Source organism: Pituophis catenifer, unplaced genomic scaffold (genome assembly GCF_029215685.1).
Source record: "Pituophis catenifer annectens isolate HBS135680 unplaced genomic scaffold, rPitCat1.0.hap2 SCAF_1, whole genome shotgun sequence".
NCBI lineage: Eukaryota > Metazoa > Chordata > Lepidosauria > Squamata > Colubridae > Pituophis > Pituophis catenifer.
The window spans coordinates 89,682,678-89,702,573 of record NW_027256881.1 but is presented as its reverse complement, the minus strand read 5'-3'; the positions used below and the strand labels follow the sequence as shown (position 1 = coordinate 89,702,573).

The 19,896-nt window shown below is 35.8% G+C and overlaps 1 protein-coding gene across 2 annotated transcripts in view; it reads left to right on the top strand.

Annotated features, from left to right (window-relative positions):
• The window catches only part of EYA4 (EYA transcriptional coactivator and phosphatase 4), a 109,140-nt gene that overhangs the window by 57,944 nt on the left and 31,300 nt on the right, over positions 1–19,896 (top strand). For both annotated transcript variants that reach the window (XM_070952510.1, XM_070952517.1), the window contains exons 4-11: positions 5,621–5,745; positions 6,794–6,862; positions 8,554–8,646; positions 12,582–12,648; positions 15,324–15,466; positions 15,586–15,729; positions 17,940–18,019; positions 18,178–18,343. In XM_070952510.1, coding sequence (XP_070808611.1) covers positions 5,621–5,745; positions 6,794–6,862; positions 8,554–8,646; positions 12,582–12,648; positions 15,324–15,466; positions 15,586–15,729; positions 17,940–18,019; positions 18,178–18,343 — 887 coding nt within the window. The remainder of the gene's footprint in view (positions 1–5,620; positions 5,746–6,793; positions 6,863–8,553; positions 8,647–12,581; positions 12,649–15,323; positions 15,467–15,585; positions 15,730–17,939; positions 18,020–18,177; positions 18,344–19,896) is intronic.

Genomic DNA, 19,896 nt, shown 5'->3' with positions numbered 1-19,896 from the left:
ACACTGACAAAGGCAGTGAGCCAAAAGGTATGAATTCTGAGGTATTTTTTCCTGAGATATTGGAGCTGCTGTTTCTTTTGCCTCTATGCTTAGGGTTTTGTTAGATCGAGTTAACAGAGATGTAGTTTAACATTCGCAAGAGACTGATTAAAAACAAATTACAGGCAGCCCTTGACTTACAACAGTTCATTTAGTGACCTTTTGAAGTTACAACGGCTCTGAAAAAAGTGACTTATGACCGTTTTTCACACTTATTACTTTTAAAAGCATTTTTTTTGGCCGAAGAGGTTGTAGAAAAAATGGCTTTTAAAAATTAAAAGAAAAAGCCTCTGATGATTGTGCGGCTCAGCTGGGCATGGGGGGGGGGGGCAGAGATTTTTCTTACTGGTTCTCCGAACCACCCGCCTCCATCGCTACCGGATCAGGCGATCCGGTCCGAACCGGGAGCATTTCACCCCTGCTTCTAATGACTTGTGTGTAAAGAAATTAAATTCACTATTATTCACCAAACCATAGCTCGTTTTAAAATTGCAAATAATTTATCAAAGAAAAATATAGTGCACAAGGAATATATTCAACTTTAATTCTTAATACATTTAAATACAGATGTATTATTAGCTGCACGCTTGAGCAGAATGCCATTGCAACTGTTCTTGTGGGCTGAAAGGTTTTTATTAATTTATCCATCCCTTGGCAGAAGGGGGTGCACAGTATTTTATGAGCTGAGAGACTTGCTGTTCAGTGGTAATCAGTCTCCAACATGTAGAAGGTACTGGGGCAATAGTTAAATTTTAAATTTTCATGCATAGAGTATATATATGTGAATACCTTCTAAATATGTAATCATTGTCTCTTTTTATTACATACTTATGACCATTGCATCATCCCCATGGTCATGTGACCAAAATTCAGATGCTTGGCAACTGATTCATATTTATGATGCTTGCAGTGTCCCGGGGTCATGTGATACCTTTTGTGTTTTTCTGACAAAGTCAGCAGGGAAGCCAGATTAATTTAACAACCGTGTTACTAATTTAACAACTGCAGTGATTCACTCAACAACTGTGGCAAGAAAAGTTATAAAATGGGGCAAAACTCACCTAACAACTGTCTCAGTTAGCAACAGAAATTTTGGATTTGATTGTCGTAAGTCAAAGACTTCCTGTATATTTGTTCCAAGAATTGTAATTATCATTCTTTGGTGTTCTATTGATTGATTGAGGCAAATTGTAAATTTTCCTCTCAGTAATTCAGGATCAAGGGTTTTTTACTAACTTAAATAGAAATAACTATTTGTATTGTGGTTTTGGTATAGAAAGTTCCATTTTACTGTGATTTTGTACTGCTGTTATATTATTAATTGTTTTTAATCATTTTAATGAAGCATCGTGAAATAAACAATTTTAACTGTCTTCTGAAAATGGAATAATGTGAGATGTTGCACAAAATAACTGAAATTGGGGAAGGAATTGGAAGCAAATGGAGACAACTCCTTTTGTGAATTGAAATACTTTATTGACTATGCAACTATGTGATGCTCCTATGGATATAAACTAAGATTTCATCTGTACTCATCAGACTATTTCATATTAAGATAAGCAGCATTGAGCAATATAGAAAAAGAGCAGTAAGAAAACTAAAGGCAGAAGATAAACCTAGATTTTAAAAAGGAGCCTTAAATATTTAGGCAATCATTTCCCATGAAGTTCTTTCTTTTAGCACAAACATTTATCTAAAATTTAACCTGAATGACGCTCTTCAAAGAGGGTCTATGTAAATTTAACCACGAGTTTCACTACATCAAATTGTCAGATATTAAGGCAGAGTTTCCCCAATGTTTCAGGCTTTGCGGGCCATTGGGGGGGGGAGAAGGAATGGTTCCATGCGGGTATGCAGCTCCATTTGTGCAAGCGGCATACACATGCTCCTGCCACTCACTTAAATGGAGCATGCACATTTGCCTGTTGCTCATGCAATTGAAGATGTGTGCACACACTTGCCAGCCATTTTCCACAACCCAGTTGCAAACCCCTCATGGCCCATTAGTGGGCCGCGGCCCACAGATTGGAGACCCCTATGTTAAGGCATGAGTTACCTTTGCATAAAGATTGTAAGGAGATGCAGAATATTCCTGCTCTCTGCAGCTGTATATCCCAAGAGTTCTATACGGATATTCAAAAAGTTGTCAAAAACTGACTTCTCTCACTATAGTAGAGTGGCCTTGATTCCTCTGGAATTTTAATCAATTACGTATTCTTTTTTTCATTTATAATGTTTTATTGTTTTCCTTGCTTTTAATGTTGGAAACTACCTTGTGGGGCGTCTAGAATGTTTTTATGAAAGAATTCCAAGTTCAGGATGCATGTCTTCAATATCTTGATTCATGAGAAAGCCTTTTGAAGTTTGGGCCCAAATGAAAAACAAAATAAGGCATTATTTTCTAGTGTTGTACTATTAGATATAATCAAACCTTGAAACAAGTTCTGATTGCACTTTTGAACAAGTTAAAAAATTAAAGGGAATTGTATGCATTGTGTCAGATAACCTTAAAAGCTGGAGACAAGTCATCAACATCTTCTCTGTACAGTACATTATCTTGGTAGCTATGAATCTGAGGATACTGTTTGTCATACAACATCATGTTCAGGAAGAGGATATCATGGAAATGAATAAGAGTTCCAAGTTCACACGCTATAACTACTTAGGAGAAAAAGTCACCCTTCAAATTCCCATTATTTTGGTGGAATCCTTGAAATGTTTTCAGTGTTCATTGAAGTACCATGCCACCTTTTTAAAGGTACAGCTTATCTCAGGTTCAGGCTTCTTGCTTTCTGTGCACATACAAACACAAATAAATCATTTTAAAAATTGCATGCTTGGAAAAATTTCCTATCTTGTTTGTACCAAATATTTTTCTATATTTCAATCTGTATCAAATTAATATCTTAGCCATAAAAGCCAGCTGGGTGACTCTGGGCCAATTCAGTCTCAGCCCAACCCACCTCACAAGGTTGTTGTTGTGGAAAAATAGGGGAGGAAGGTGGATGTGTTCACTGCAGGGTGGATTTGATTTAAATCATGATTTAAATCACTAGTAAAAAGACTTGATTTAAATCAACTCGATTTAAATCATAATTTTTAAAGAGCAACTGTTATCTCTGCTACTCCTTTGACCCACTGTTGACTCACCGATAGTCCCAGTGTTGCAGAATATACAGCCTCATGCTACATAACTAAGCTCCATTTCATGCAGAATAAACTAAATTATTTATGTATCTTAAATAGAAAACTATCTTACGATAGATGTTTACCCCAAAAGTTTTTTATTAAAATAAATTCAATAAAAATCAAAAAAATCTGATTTAAATAAAAAAAATCTGATTTAAATCAAAAAAATCCGATTTAAATAAAAAAATCCGATTTTTTTGATTTTTTTTAAAAAAATCATTGATTTTTATCCACCCTGGTTCACTGTCTTGAATTACTTCCAAAAACAATAAAGGCGGGATACAAATATATAAACTTTAGATTCAAGACATAGAAGTGTGAATAGTACTAGTTATGAAATGTTAACATGAATTGCCAAATACAGCTTGGATTTGATGGAAGTCCGAGGCTTTCTTAAAATGGAATCGGGACTGGAATCACTATCTTTTCACTCATTGGAGCTATATGCCTTGCCATCTCTTACCCTTTGCTTCAAAACAGAGAACATAGTTTCCTTATACTCAGTTAAATCATTAGTCCACCTACTCATTGCTAATTATATTGATTGGCAACAAATACCTGGTTTTTTTAGACAGGAATATTTTACTGTTGTACTTGAAAATGCCAGGAATGAAACCTGAGACTGGAGGAACAGTTGAAATAGTATCTATATACATAAAAGTGAAAACCACTCACGCCGTAATCACGAAATCTCCAGAACCGTAAAGCCTACAAACTTGAAATTTGGCACGTATGTTCCTCTTGGCTTCTAGGTGCTTGCTAAGAAAGGATTTTTCAAAATGACCATCAGATAATTAGTATATCTTACATTATTAACATGCTAATTAGTTAGAAGTTCTACTCGCCCTCCCAACCTGAAAATAACTCTGGAGAGAATGGGATAAGATAGGATAGGAGAGGCTTCTGTGCAGCAACCGTGAGGGAGAGAAGGGGATAGGATAGAAATGTTTTTGTTGGAAAGACTGAGGGAGTGAAGGGGAGTGGAGAGGCCAATCATAACTACTCATTAATTTTCAAGCTTTAAGTGTCAATTTATCAAGTCGGATCACATAGCTTCGTAGCGGAGCACGTGTATTCAGCTAGTTATAAATATATTATACATAAATATAAATATTATTGTAAAAGCCCACTGTAGCTTTCTTACATCATAAAGTAAGGCTTTGAGAAAAAAATATTTTTTAAAAAAGTGAAGTCATAGAAAATGTATAAATATGAAATGGGATAAAAATTCTGTTTCCTTCTGAGACAAACATTCATAGTATATTTTTTGTTACAAATGTACAGTCTCCGCATTTTGCTATGCAATGAAACCATAAGCTTAGTTTTGTTATATGAATCAGCCACATATTTCCAAGATGCATAATTTCTTTTAAAAAGTTACCGTCTTTCCCATTATATAAATTTATGTATTTGAATCTTTTATTTTTATCAATACATACAATGTAATTCTTGCTATTATGACAAACTGTAGGAAGCTTTCATTTTCAAGAATTTTCCACTATTCCAGAACGTACTTGGTGTTCAATTTCCACAACATGAATTTTCTACCCTCAGCAAATACTTTTGGAAAGTAATAACTTTTAGTAAATTGTCATTTTCTCCAATTAGCATGACAGTTCTTGGAGACTTGCCTTCATAATACTGTTCATGTCACTGTTTCACTGTTCCTACCTAAGTTCCATATCTCAGTTACTGTTCCACAAATACATGGTGATTTGAGACTAGTGAAGTTGTATGAAAGCCCTTACATTAATTGGCTATTAAATGCCAAATATTATTTTTATAAAAATACTATATTAAAATTATATCCCTATATTTTGCCTATTGTTTCAGGAGAGGAATATTTCCTATTGATATTATTATTATTTTTTAATGTAATTTTTCTCATATCTTTGTTCAACTTTTCTGGAATAATTCAAAATATCTATATTATTACACACACATACCATATTTACATTCTGAGTGAAATCAGCAGTGACAATTACTACCTGTAATTTCCACTTTTAATTGAAGATGAACTTCAGTTAAATCATAGCATGTGTAATTGCAGGCTGCTATCCAAAAGGCATTTGAAGTTTCTTGGACAAAACTTTCTGATGCCCCCCTCTCTCTATTCCCCCCACCCCCCATAGAAGAACATGATTCAAGTGGAATGTTTCTAATCTCCTCTTGTCTTTTCCTTTTCTACCAGTTTCTCTCTCAAGGATAATGATGATGATAATGATGATGCTAATTGTAGACTACTGTTTTCTTTCATATATAAAGTTTTTAGAAAATGTTCATTTTCAATTTTTACTTTAAAGTATGACCAACTCAGAGGAGTCTGTGCACTTTTATGAAGCAAATAACAGTAATAGTGTTTGTTTTTCTTTTTTCTTTTGTCGTTTAATAGATCTATGGAAATGCAGGATCTAGCGAGTCCTCATAATCTTGTGGGAAGCAGTGAAGCACCAGGTAGTTCTAAACTGGACAAATCTAATCTTAGCACCACATCTGTTACCACAAATGGAACAGGCGGTGAGTGAAAATCTACCTTGTTCAGTTTAAATCTAGAAAATGGCATTTGCTGAGGGGCAATAATCAGATTCTTAAAAAAGCTGAAAAATTTAAATAAGTATGCATTATTTTTTAAAAAAATATCCATTAAATATGAGGTAGTAAGAGCTATATAATTGTATTTTGTTTGTTTTTTTACTGAGTAGTGTCTTATTGTATAATTTAAAAATATATATTCGATGGTCTTCTGAATACCCTAGCTATTGCAGATCTAAGCTTTTCTTCCATTTCATTTCCAGTGTGACACTAATACCTTTCATATTGTTTGTATTGTACATTGGGCCTGTTTTCATATTTTTGTATTATAATCCCATTAAGGTTTTCCAAATTTGCTACTTCACTTCAAATAGGTGAAATTTGTACACATTCATTGCTTCAAGCCCTATTCCCAGCTTCCTCTCAGCTATCTTTCTCCTGCTGCTGACGTGGCTGAGATTGCTGAAGGCTCTGGACCTTCAGCCCTGGCACTGCCACTGAGGAGTGCTGCTGTGTAGAGCAGCCAAAAAGGCAGAGATGGGGGTTTGATAGCTGGATGAGGGAAGGTCAAGAGGAAGCCAAGGAAGCAATCCCTTACCTTAACTTCACGTGAAGCTTTGCCTGAAGACTGTATTGCTCAGCAATGGAAATTCCAGTCCTAATTGCTGTCATAACTCAAAGATTACTTATACCGGATATATTGAATTTTATATGAAAGTATTTGTTTATTTTATGTATCCAACAATCTGAGTCAAAGAGGTTTGTTTTGAGAACTCTGACTCCTGAAAACATGCTAATAACTTAGGCCATTTTTCATGGAATCTAAAAACATACTACTGAAAATAAGAGATTATTTTAATTTGTATAGGTCTGTCTTGCTTGCCTGAAAGCAACACAGAGATCAAAGCTGTATGTGAGCAAATATCCTGATGTTAAGGCAGTGTGTGATTTTTTTTTTTTATCCTGAAAAATATTAATTTACATTAAGGAGATCTTCAGACAATGAAACACTGTATACCATTTCAATTCTCAGGAGACAACATGACTGTTTTAAACACTGCAGACTGGTTGTTGAGTTGCAGCACTCCTTCTTCTGCAACAAGTATGAGCAATCCTAGCATAATGCATGTGTGTGGTTGGGTTGATGATTCATTGTGTTGAGCATCTGATAATTTGCTTTATTGTTTTTGCTTCATGCATCCCCTTCTATTTCTAGAAATCTTTCTATAAATATTGTACAAGGAAGTTATAAGATTTTGTTGTAACAGACTTTCTGCTATATTTTACATCAATATAAAGTATATAAAATAAATTAAAACAAAGAGAAGCAGACACAATTTCAGCCTCTGGTACGAAAAAAAATAACATTGTGCATGGAGGAGAATGGACCTGTGTACCACACACAAATTGTTATAATATTAATGGGGGTCCAATATAATGCTAACTACTGATATCAAAAGTATTTGGAGAAATTAAGAGCAGCTGTGAGATTTTGGAATCACCAGAACTGGGAATGTTCTATCTTTAGTTCTGAATGGAGATATAGTTCCCCTTCAGAAGAAGAATTTTCTTTATCTCACAGCCAATCATTGTGCTAGGAACACCTTACATGTAGACTACTGCAATGCATTGCACAAGAGGCTACCCCTGAAAACAATTTGGAAGCTTCACCTGGTCCAGAATGCAATACCCAGAATTACAGATATGCCATATCATGCCCATGTAACACCTTTGCTTCACACAATAGTTATGAGTAGATTTCTAGATGCAATTCAAGGTTCTTTTGATTAGCTATAAATAGGGCCTGATTATTTAAGAGACCTTCTATCTTCTATAGTTTCTGTCCATAGGTAAGATCAGAATGCCATATTATTGTGCCATATTATTGATATGCAAAACACATGCTACAGACATAGATATGAAAAATCTCAATTAAAACACAAAGGTTAAACACCATATAGAGCCTTGGTAATACAGTGGTTTAAAGCACCCTGTTATTAACACAGCTGCCTGCAATTTACTGCTGGTTCGAATCTCTCCAAGGCTCAAGGTTGACTCAGCCTTCCATCCTTTCTAAGGTAGGTTAAATGAGGACCCAGTTTGTGGGGGCAATAAGCTGACTTTGTATAAATATACAAAAGTATGAAGGCTATTGCTTAACGCACTGTAAGCCGCCCTGAGTCTCCGGAGAAGGGCGGCATATAAATCAAATTAAAAAAAAAAATATGCACATTATGTTTTATGTGGAGACTTTGGGGCTAGACTTGTTTTAGTCTATTTTACTCTAAGACAGGGGTCTCCAAACTTGGGAAATTTAAGACGTGTGGACTTCCAACTCCCAGAATTCCTCAGCCAGCATGCAGGTTTAAAACCCCTGCTCTAAGACATAGATCACTCTGGAAGAACAAGTTTTAGAAATCAAAAGGAGGTGGGATCAAGAACCTGAAAATGAAAGGGAAAACAAACAAAAAAATAGTCTTGAAAAGCCATGTCTCTTTTTGTTAGAGGGATATTTGAGAAATGTAGCGTAAGTACTTCTAGCTTTCTCCGTTGATCAAAATCAAATAATATTCAGTTTAAATGAATAAATGTTAGCATTTTTAATTTTAAAAAGTAGTGCATGGTTTTAAAGCTATGGTTCTATGGCTGAAGGTTATTCTAAGAATCTTACTAATTTTTTTTCATTGTGTGTATAGTTTGACATATCTCAAATTTACTTACTTTTTGCTTTAGTTGACATGATATATGTAAATATAGAAATACAATCTCACATCTGCTCATTCTTCTATACAGTGTCTCTTCTTGCAGTCAAAACAGAGCCTATGAATAGTAATGACTCAACAACAACAAGTGGAGATGGGTCTCTTGACAATTTTACTGGGTCAGGTAAAACACATAATTTGCTCATAATACTGCACGTAGATCTATATCTATAGTTTTTCAAACTATTCTTTACAAAAATAAACAGTAAATCGTCTAATGTATGGGAAAATATGCCGGCAGTTAGTTTGTACCATTCTTATTACCTTGCTCAAAAAAGTGCCTATAGATACAATATACCAGTATATCTGATGACAAGCTTTTCTGCTACTAAAGTTAAATATAATGAATGACAGTAACAGTAATGACAGAAGAATTTAGGGGAAGTGTAATTTTGCCTATGGACAGCTTTCCACAATTATTGTCTCACAGATTATAACACACTAAAATCAGTTTCTATGCCCTATCTTTCCACAATATAAAATATTGTGGAAATAAATATGAAATAGCAGAATTTAATATTTAAAATTATTTATTTTATTAAACAAAATTAAGTATAAAATTATTATTAAAAGTTGCAAATATCACCCAGATAGCAAGGAAGCAGAAGAATTTCTGGTTTAAGTTCATAAAAAGAATCTCATTCATCTAAGAAACATTCTAATGTTTAAAATATAAAGAAATACAAAAACAGTTTCGGGATAATATGGGAAGTTGGCTTTGCTGTATGTAGTTACAATACATTTAAAAAATTTTGTGAGCAGCCATTTTAAGTTCATATTTCTCACAAAACTTAGAATTGTATACTGTAATGTAATTACTTATAACTTTTTCTACTGCTTACAAAACCTTGCCTATCATTCTTCTGGGCTTCAAAAGCCATTTAAAATATTTTCAACATTTAAAAAAACTTAAAAGAGCATTTAAAGTGTACAATATTTAGAGTTTATTTTAAAGTCATATATTAAACAGATATTTAGATGCTTTGTAAAGAGGGAGTCAAAAATTGTCAATATACCCAGCGAAAAGTTTTGATTTTCTTTCATTGTCAGCCCATTCATATCTTATCCCATATTGCTTTTGAAATTAACCGTGTTTCTTGAAATGCCATGAAGCTGAAGTGGAAGAGATTTAATTATGGTTAAGTAAATAAACGTGATATTCAGATAATTTTGCTCCAGAAACTAAAGGTCTTAAGTACATGGCACTTACTCCATGATTCTTTGGTTCCTGCCTAAAGTGTGTTTTGCAAAATGATTAGGAACTGCTACCTATCTGTAAAATGCTAAAGGCTGGCATATTGAAAAAAGGAAACTACTTTGAAGTAAAAGTATGATTGATTAGACTAAGGGATTTTTCAGGGCTACCTTTTGTACAGTGCTTTTATCTTTTTGAAAGTGAATGAAATGCAGATGGCTTAATAAAGACACTCTATGTTAGAGGGCTGATACGGAATGGCTTTGAAAGGTTTCGTTCACATTTTGGTATATATATTTGGAACACATTTGCCGTAGCCAAGACAGATGGTTAGACGAAAGAGAAACTTGACATTTTTTGGAATCAGTCCAGGCTACGCAATATTCTTGAACGATTTTAATAGAATATGATTATCATCATTTAAGCTTCTGCAGAAAAATACAGCTGCTCTTTGTGTGGGCATGTATGCAATTGATAGTTATCCCTACTGGTGCGTTTTCAGTATAAAATTAAATGAATGTATTGCTTTCAAAAGAAAAATTAGTACTGCTTTCACTCTCACCTCATGAAATATTGTATTTTTATATGTGAAAGTAATAAGATAAATACTGTCAACATAAGCCAGAATCCATTGCCCTAGCTAAGACTAAGAACAACACTATTAACAAAAATCCAAAGAAACATGAAAATATTTTCATGAATCCTTTCAACAGTATTAGCAGGGGGATGAGATATGTCAAACTGGCCAGTGACAAAGTAGTGTTACAGATCCAAAATGAGCAGCGTCTATGATCCCACGCTGATTTTATCATTTTGATTTAAGTAACATGGGCTTGTAGATACTCATGCTTCATTTTCTTTATTTTAAACTAGTTTTCTTTGGAGTATATAGTTCTGTGCCATTCAGCACAAGAGCTTTTGAATCTGAATTCAATGTGAAAAGTAGATGACGTTGCCTGGGAACCAATTGTTAAAATTGTATTGGACTAATAAAGTCACTTGTGTAAACTTCAGCAATTCAATTTTGTGGCCCCACTATTTTAGCCCTGCAAAAATCAGTTTTAAAAAGTTGAAAACACATGTAACAGAAATCACATACTTACTGAACTCATTGCTACAAATACAGAGCATTATGCTTACACCCCATAATGCATATTATGCTGTCTTATGAGCAAGCTTCTCTGTTAACATTAATGAATTCATTCTGCATGGCATCATATGAATAGTTGAACATAAAAGTCAGGAATGCTATGTGCACCAAACCTTACACTAGAGTAACTGGATAATAGTCATTTCCCCACCTGTTGCCCACCTGTATAATCCACACATCTGGAGAGTGCCAGGATGGGGGGAAAACCTACTGGCATAGTTGCTGTGCACATATATAACATGATGTTGTGCATGGTGATTGTGGATTTGCTGTTCCCATTGCTCTTAAATCAGGGATCTGTGGTAAATGGTGGGTTTTGCTGACTCTTACTCCCATATGATTTCCACCCAATTCCTTGTTATTCTGTAGTTCGTGTTAATTTTCTGAAACAAAATAAGATATGTGGTAGAAGTCTCGAGCAACTAAGAAGAGATGAAAATTGAATATACAACTGGTTTGAATATAAATGCTTTCTAATAAAACAAATCTAAGTTGTAAAATATTACTTATGAAGTATTCATCAGTATGGCAAGTAACTGCACAAAAATTATATTCCATAAGTGCTTGATTTTTCTTCCAGATTTTAGTTAAGATTTATTTCCATAAAATGTCTTCCATTCAAGCTTTTCATTGGTAATCTTAGCACAGCTTCATATGATAAAGTTTATTTATTTATAGGATTTATATGGCTGCCTATCTTATGGAATGACTCTAGGCCGCTCATAACAATCCATAAAATGCATAGTAAAAAATAACAGTATTCTTTTCCCCCTGGGCACCAGATCAGAGGTGGTATTCAGCAGTTCGAGCTGGTAGCCGAAATCATGGGTGGGCCTGCCCCCGCTCTATGCCATCCTATTTAGGCACGTTTTTGAGGCCGGGCGTATGCATGGAAGGCGCATGTGTGAGCAAAGCGCCTGCGTGGAAGGACAGGTGCACACGCAGAAGGCAGGAGCGCGCCTGAAAGGGGGCGTGCACACGAAGCAAGCACGTGCGGCAAACTGGTAGTAACATAATGTGAAACTCACATTATGCTGCACCAGACCTATCATCCTCATAGTTCAACCCCATCCTAGACTAATGCTTGGGAAAAGAGCCAGGTCTTCACAGACCTCTGGTAGGCTAAGAGAGGAGGGATCCCTTTAATCTCAGGAAGAAGGATGTTTGAAAGGACTAGGATGGTCATCAGGAAGACATGCCTCCAAAGTCTAATCCATTAGGATGGGAAAGAAGAAGATGGGCCCACAAGTAACCCGGCTATATGCTATACAGAGTTTTAAAGATGACAACTAACACCTTGAATTGCACCCAGGAAGCCAGCAGTGTTGTTATTCAGGTGAACCACAGGAAACCTCAGCTGTGCATGCCAGACATTTTGAAGCTGTGTGATTTTCAAGGGCAGCCCCATGTACAACACATTTCAGTAATCCAAACAGGAGCAGAATATGGCATGACCTCCCAGTCCAGGAATAGTATTTGAAAAGTATTTATTTGTATCTTTATGAAAACTTGTTCTGCTTAAATGCATCTACCAAACTAAATATGATCATAAAAAGTTAGACATTGTATAGATTAGTTATTTGTTTCCAGGTAAAAATTGTGAAGAATAACACAATGCTACCAATTTTATTTAAAGCATTCAAAAAAATTAAGCCTTTTTAAAAAATCTCAATAGCTGATAAATTGAACCTTGTAAATGCTTTCTATTTTACAGTGATAACAAGTAGTGGCTACAGTCCAAGATCTTCACATCAATACTCACCGCAGCTATATCCCTCCAAGTTAGTGTGCATGTATATTTTAATATGTTATTTGTATATCAGTTTCTGCAAGTACGTTATTTAAAAATTGGCTTAAATTTAGGAACTACATTGGATTTGCATAAAATACATAGTTATATGAAGATTTACACTTTGACCCAGTTTAAACTCATTGCTTGCTAGATTAAATGTCATTAATGTTAGAGTGATTTATTTATATGAAGAATCAAAGTTTTAAAATTATGAGTTATGTGCACTGGATAATTATTTTCTGGATTTGTATACTCCAATCATAACTACTACAACTATCCAGAAAGCACACATGCTTGGAAGATGATGAAATCCTCCTGATTGAATCTGGGGCACATAGACTAGGCTAGGGGAAGTAATGGTGACAAGAATGGCCCTGTATTGTATATATCTTTAAATCTTGTTATGGTTACGCATAACTCTCTATTAATCTTATTTTTGTATCTTTGCATTGGATGATAGTTGTAAAAGATTTTGAGTTTCATGTGTAAATCAATTACCCATACATAAATTTCCTCACTACTTAAGTGCATAATAAAACCATTGCTATTTCCCAGGACATTTGATATCTTAGAACTGTGTTGCAGAACTTATGGTCTTTGTTATATTATTGTATGTACTTTATTGTTTTAATGTGTCTATACTATATTTATAGAAGTTTTAATCCATTATTGCATTTGTAGGTAATTTTATTGATAGAAATACATTAACCTATATAATAAAATAGATTACAATTTATACTTAAATTACTTAATTTAGTTTAAACCATTTATTTTTCATTCATCTAATTTTTCCTGACAAATGTATGTTTGTCAAATGTTAGCCTTTGATGCATTAATTTTCAGAACCGTATCCCTTGATGTATACTCAATCTAGTATTTACTATAAATGGTTCAATTTCTTGGCTAGTAGCACAGCACCATCTCCATACAAACTTACTTCCATATTCATGTCCCCAATCAATGCACCCCTAACATCACTGTAGCCATTCTTTCTACATTTAATTTTTAAATACCTAAACCAAAAATTTGTTCTATTCAGTGTTGAGTAACAGAATAACCGATTATTGGTTAACCGAATGACCGAATAACCGAATTAATAACCGAATGACTGAATGAATAACCGAATGACCAAATAACTGAATGACCTTGGAGGTCTTCTAATCCAACCTCCTGCTCAGGCAGGAAACCCTATAGCCGTGATGGCGAACCTATGGCACGTGTGCCACAGGTGGCACCTAGCCATATTGGTTGGCACATGAGCTCACCTCTGGCACACATGTGCGCACTGGCCAGCTGATTTTCGGGCCTTCTGGGCCCACTGGGAGTCGGCAAACAGGCCATTTCTGGCTTCCGGAGGGCCTCCAGGGAAGTGGGGAAGGCCATTTTCGCCCTCCTAGAAAGGCTCTGGAGCCTGGGGAGGGCGAAAAATGGACCTACCAGGCCCGCTGTGCCATCACATGCCAAAAGCGAGGGAAGCGCGGGGGGGTCACACACATGCGCGGTGGTGGGACGCATAGAATTATGGGTGTGGGCACACATGCGCGCAACCCCCCTGCGCTTCCCCCCACTTTTGGCATGTGATGGCAAAAAGGTTAGCCATCACTGTCCTATAGCATTTCAAACAAATGGTTGCCAGTATTTCTTGAGCACTGCATGTATTGTCATGCATGCATTACTTCATATGTTGTTATCACATTGAACAACCAGCCTTCAACTCCATATTTGGGTAATTAACTCCAAAATTCAAATCTTTACACACTATCATATTTTTTCTATATCAATAAACTTTGTTTATCTAATTTGGACTCATAGACAAAGCGGGCTGGAACAGTAAAGATTCTTTCAATTTCCAAGTGTAGATCCATATATATTTTGAAATGCCTCTTTAACATCAACACTTGCACCCTAGTCTTAACCTTTACCATTTATTAACACACTGATGTGTTCATATTTTTTTCCTTCGATCATTAATATTAAATTATACTTTTCAATTCCAACATTTGATACGTTATTGTAAATTTCCTACAATTTTCAAAAATACGCTTGCTACCATTCCTTCACTTCAGTTACATTCCTAGTTCTTTCCTTTTACAGTTTAAAGCCTCATGCCCATAGTCAAAACAGTAATTCCAACTTATAAAAACAGTAGCTCTTGCCTAATCTTTCCACACACCAGTGAGAACAGCCATGTCTTCAGTGCCTAATGAAAATCTAATAGAGTCTGGATTTATTGAGGGATGCTGTTACACAGGCCATAGAGAAATCATGATTCCTGGGTTCAATAAGATTCAGTTGTTTGATAGAAGGGATCTGGATCATGCCCTCATTGCTAGACTTAATGGCGGTAGAAGACAGCCAGACCCACAAATAATCTGACTGTTATTCCATGTATGGTTTTATAGGTAATAACCAGCATTTTGAATTCCACTTAGAAGCTCATTGGCTTCTTGCAGAGGAATATGGGTGTAATGAGAAATGCCAAAAGCTGTCCCTACCAGTGCATTCTGGACCAACTGCAGCTTCCAAATGCTTTTCAAGTGCTATTCCATGTAGAACATGTTACAATAATCCACTGGGAGGTGACTGAGGCATGATTGTTTGAATCAACAATCTATGTAGTATCTTATATGACTAATAGTTTTTTCTCCATTTCCTGCTGTTTAGACCCTATCCACATATTCTTTCTACGCCAGCAGCTCAAACAATGTCTGCCTATGCCAGTCAGGCCCAGTATTCAGGAATGCAGCAACCAGCAGTGTATACAGCTTACTCACAGACTGGGCAACCTTACAGTTTACCTGCTTACGGTATTTAACTTCCAGTTGTTCTTTATTTGCTTATGAATATGTTTGACATCATGGAATTTCTTTGTTTCCCCTACCTGCTCCATTGGTAAGAATCAGTTGAACATTAATTTCTTACACAGATTTGGGTGTAATGTTGCCGGGCATCAAGACAGAAAGTGGACTTTCACAAACACAATCACCACTGCAAACTGGGTGTCTTAGTTACAGCCCAGGGTTCTCCACACCACAGCCAGGCCAAGCACCATATTCATACCAAATGCCAGGTGAGTAATTCCTTGTTGTTTTTGAATTTTCTTAAGACTCATACATTTCCTACATAATTGGTAAGTGTTGCAAATAAAATTTATTAACTGTCCGGGTCTTTCATTTTTTTAAAAAAAGAAAAGTATAATGATCTGAAATTTAAGTTAGATAATTTGGTTGATATTTTTACACATTTAATGTAACTTATTTAAAATTTATAGAAGAGTTATTTACCAAAATTATTAGAAATGATCAAAAATATTATTCATTGATAGTAATAAATCATACTATTAATATGAAAAGATTGATAATGAGAATAATAATGGCAACAATCATAACTAAAGCCCATATGAAATAGCTTTTGAGAATCTGTATCTTGAGCATATCTCTGTATAATTTGTGCAACTTTTAAATTTCTTGGTCTGGAATATCATGCACAAAATTAATATTTTTAATATTTATGACACTTTTATATTTATGTACCTCTGTATCCTGACAAAAAGTAGCTATAATGGGTTTTTTAATTTAAACTCTATTCAGTTCCCAAAACTTTCAATAATAAAACGCTTGTAGGTCCAGAGGTATTTGGGAGGGAATGGCATGTGATAAAATGTGTATCACAAGGCAAGTAGCACTTGTTACATATAGTGTAATGACATAAACATTAAAGCACAGACTTTATTTTACGATACCATGATGCATATTCTGTTATTTTGGTTTAGTAATTGGGAATAGAAATGTGAGTAGGATGAACAAGTCTCCACATTAGAACACAACACTGTTTTTCACAGAATCAACAAGGTTAAGCAATATTTTGGTGGTTGAAGATGGTACCTAACATGGCGGGAGGCTTATTGAGGCTGTAAAATGAGTAAAACCACATTACATTAAATATTAGTTCACTCAATTTATATAGTCTCCGAATTCATTTTTATGTGTAATAGGCAGTAAAAATACATAGCAGCCAGGCATGATCAGTCTTCCGTACAACCAGGAGATGAGCTCCTATCCACACCTATCCAATTCAACACCAGGTCTTCACGGCCTTATGAAAGGCCAACAAGGATGAGGCCTCTCTAATTTCAGGGGAAATTAAGCAAAAACTCCTCTTCTGGGTCCTGCCAGCTGACACTCCACAGTTGATGGTATCCAGAGCATGTCCTTCCGGCCCAAAATCAAATAGGACTGGTAGAAACAACTTGGGAAAGGTAGTCCCATAAGTAACCCAGTCCTATGCCATGAAGAACTTTAAAGAAAGCCAGTGTACTCATGGGGCAGTGGTTCACATGTGCTGAGTAACTGACATTAATGACTGCCCTCGCCAGCACATTTTACACCAGTTGAAGCTTCCAGGGACAACCCTGCACAAATTGCATCGCAGTACTCCAAGTTGCATGTCACAAAGACTACAATGTAGTCAAGGCTGAATTTGGAGAAGATTTTCCAGAGTTTCCTTTGTTGCTTTTTTAATAGCAATATGCCTGGTTCAGGGCTCACAATACAATTTTCATATGTTCACACACTAAAAAACCCATGGTTTAAAGCAACTTTGAGGAGAGAGATTTCCAAAAAACAATAAAATGAGATTCTACACAAGCCAAGACAGCAGGCTTCTCCACCTTAGCTGTTAAATATTTGAAGATATCTTTTTGCTGTCCTCACCATGATTCTACTCCTTAACTATTTATGTTGAGAATGTTGGACAGAGATGAGCTACTCTCTGTTTGATATAGATATGGCCATCTTAAATATGGTCACTTCATGAACTAGAAGTTCTCTTAAACCTTGAAACTACATTAAACATCCTGTCCCTCCCAAACCATTATCAATATATTTTTCCAGTACTTTACAACAGCTGTATTAAAGAAAGGGAAAGTCTGGGGATCAAGAAAGAACAAGTTTTGAAACTGAGTAGATTTGTTGATACATAAATGTCTGTTTTCAGTGTTTCTGTGAAGCAAGCTGTTTATGAAAGATGGATATATGGAATATAACAATTACAAACATTATTGACAGCTTGTTCAATTTTTAAAGTTCATGTTCTTTACAAACAATATTATACTAAGCTATAGTTAAACATATCAGATTTTCTTTTAAAAAGTTGAAGTTGTGAGATAAATGCATATTTTAATTACTCTTAATTTTCATTTGAAAATTTCATTTCTTACTTGTATGAATTTTGAATAATGTATTGCTTAGCTCTTATAGGGAATTATTCTTTTAACTCTAGGTTCTAGTTTTACACCATCCTCCACTATTTATGCAAACAATTCAGTATCAAATTCTACAAACTTCAATAGTTCACAACAGGTATGATTTTTTTTTCTATAAAGCACAAACTATTGTGAAGTTGATTTGGCAATTTATTTGGACAAGACTATTGTCCTATTTCTATTTTTAGGTAAAAAAAAATTGATGTAGTTTTAAAGGTATTAGTCTTCATTAAAATATTGTTTGTAACATTCTAGGATTATCCATCATATGCAGCTTTCAGCCAAAATCAATATCCACAGTATTATTCAGCATCAACATATGGAGCATACATGACGTCAAATAACACCACAGATGGTACCTCTTCATCCTCATCAACATACCAGCTCCAAGAATCCCTTCCAGGTCTTACTACCCAACCAGGTACCATTCATTGACTTTTGTTCCAGTCATTTAGAATCACAGTATAGGTCCATGATGGCGAACCTGTGGCACGAGCCATCTCTACGGGCACATGAGCCGTCGCCTGTTGCTCTTCCAGGTTCCGGCACACTGGCCAGCTGGTCTTCATGCGTGGGAGCATCGGAAATCGGAAGAGCAGCCGCGCACCTGGAAAATGATCTTCCTGTTTCTGGCGCGCATGCATGAAGACCAGGTGGCTGGTGCACCTGTGCGCATCGGAAACTGGAAGATGATCTTCCCGGTGCATGCATCCGTACCGGGTGACTGCTCTTCTGGTTTCCTGTGCATGCATGCGCACTGGCCAGGTGGTTTGCGTGCGCGCGAGAAACTGGAAGGCCAGGTGGATGACACACATGTGCTTGATATCACACATGTGCTTGATCATCTTCCCGGTGGCTGCTCTTCCGGTTTCCAGCACACACACACACACGTGCACGCTACCGTTTTGGCACTCGGTGCTGAAAAGATTCGCCAACACTGGTATAGGTTCGTGTGTACATTAATTGTAGCTAAGTGTAGCTAAGTGCATGAAAACAGATTTCATTAGTATAGATTTGACATCCAAGGAGTCAAATCTCATCCAGTCTTAATCCGCAAAAATCCATTAAGCATTAGTAAAGAATTAGTAAAGATATTTTAGTCCGACTATCCCCAACAAGATATCAAAAGATAAAGATTTGGGGATAAGTTTCTGCAAACAATGAAAAATAAGAAAATGGCATCAATCATTTTCACCAAAGGCCTAGGTGATAAATCATATTTGGAGGGCCCTTCAAAATGCCAGAAGGGTGGGAATTAGTGAAATATTGGAGAAATTGCACAATCTCATGTAGAACACATTGAAGTAGTCAAGCCATGAGCCTGAGTGGCTATTTGAAGTGTTCCTCCCTCCCCCCCCCCCCCAAATCCATGAAAGGGTCTAACTCAGATGAAGCAGGACAAAGGCCTTCTTGGATACAGCTGTTTATCAAGCAGGAGCCATGAGTCCAGAAAACTCCAAATCATTGAATGGAAGTGCCACCCCATTCAAGATCAAAGGGAAAATATCTTCAGATCAGGACAGTATTAACACCCTCAGCCATTCCGTTTTGAGAAGAACTTCTGACTTTATATTATCTCAAAGATTTGCATCCAGAAATGTACCATATAAGTATTTTGTAGCTTCTGCTACTCATAAACTCAAATGTATATTTACCCTGCTAGTTTCCAGATCTTCTGTTAATAGAGTATAAAGCTCGCAGAAGATAGCACCACCTGGGGAAGAATTCATGAAATAGGATACAAAGTCAGGGAATCTTAATTTGCAATCTGCATTTCAGAAAAGTGTTAATTCTGAACTGCCTGCATTCTCACTGTCTTAGACTATAAAGTTAAAAAGTAAGGTTACTCATAGATAGAAATCAGTTACTATGTTGTGGTAGACATTTTCAATCTGAATACTTTCTCTATTTCTGCACAATAGAGTGTTACGCTTCATTAATATCCATAACACTAAAAACTATTTCTTGGTGTCC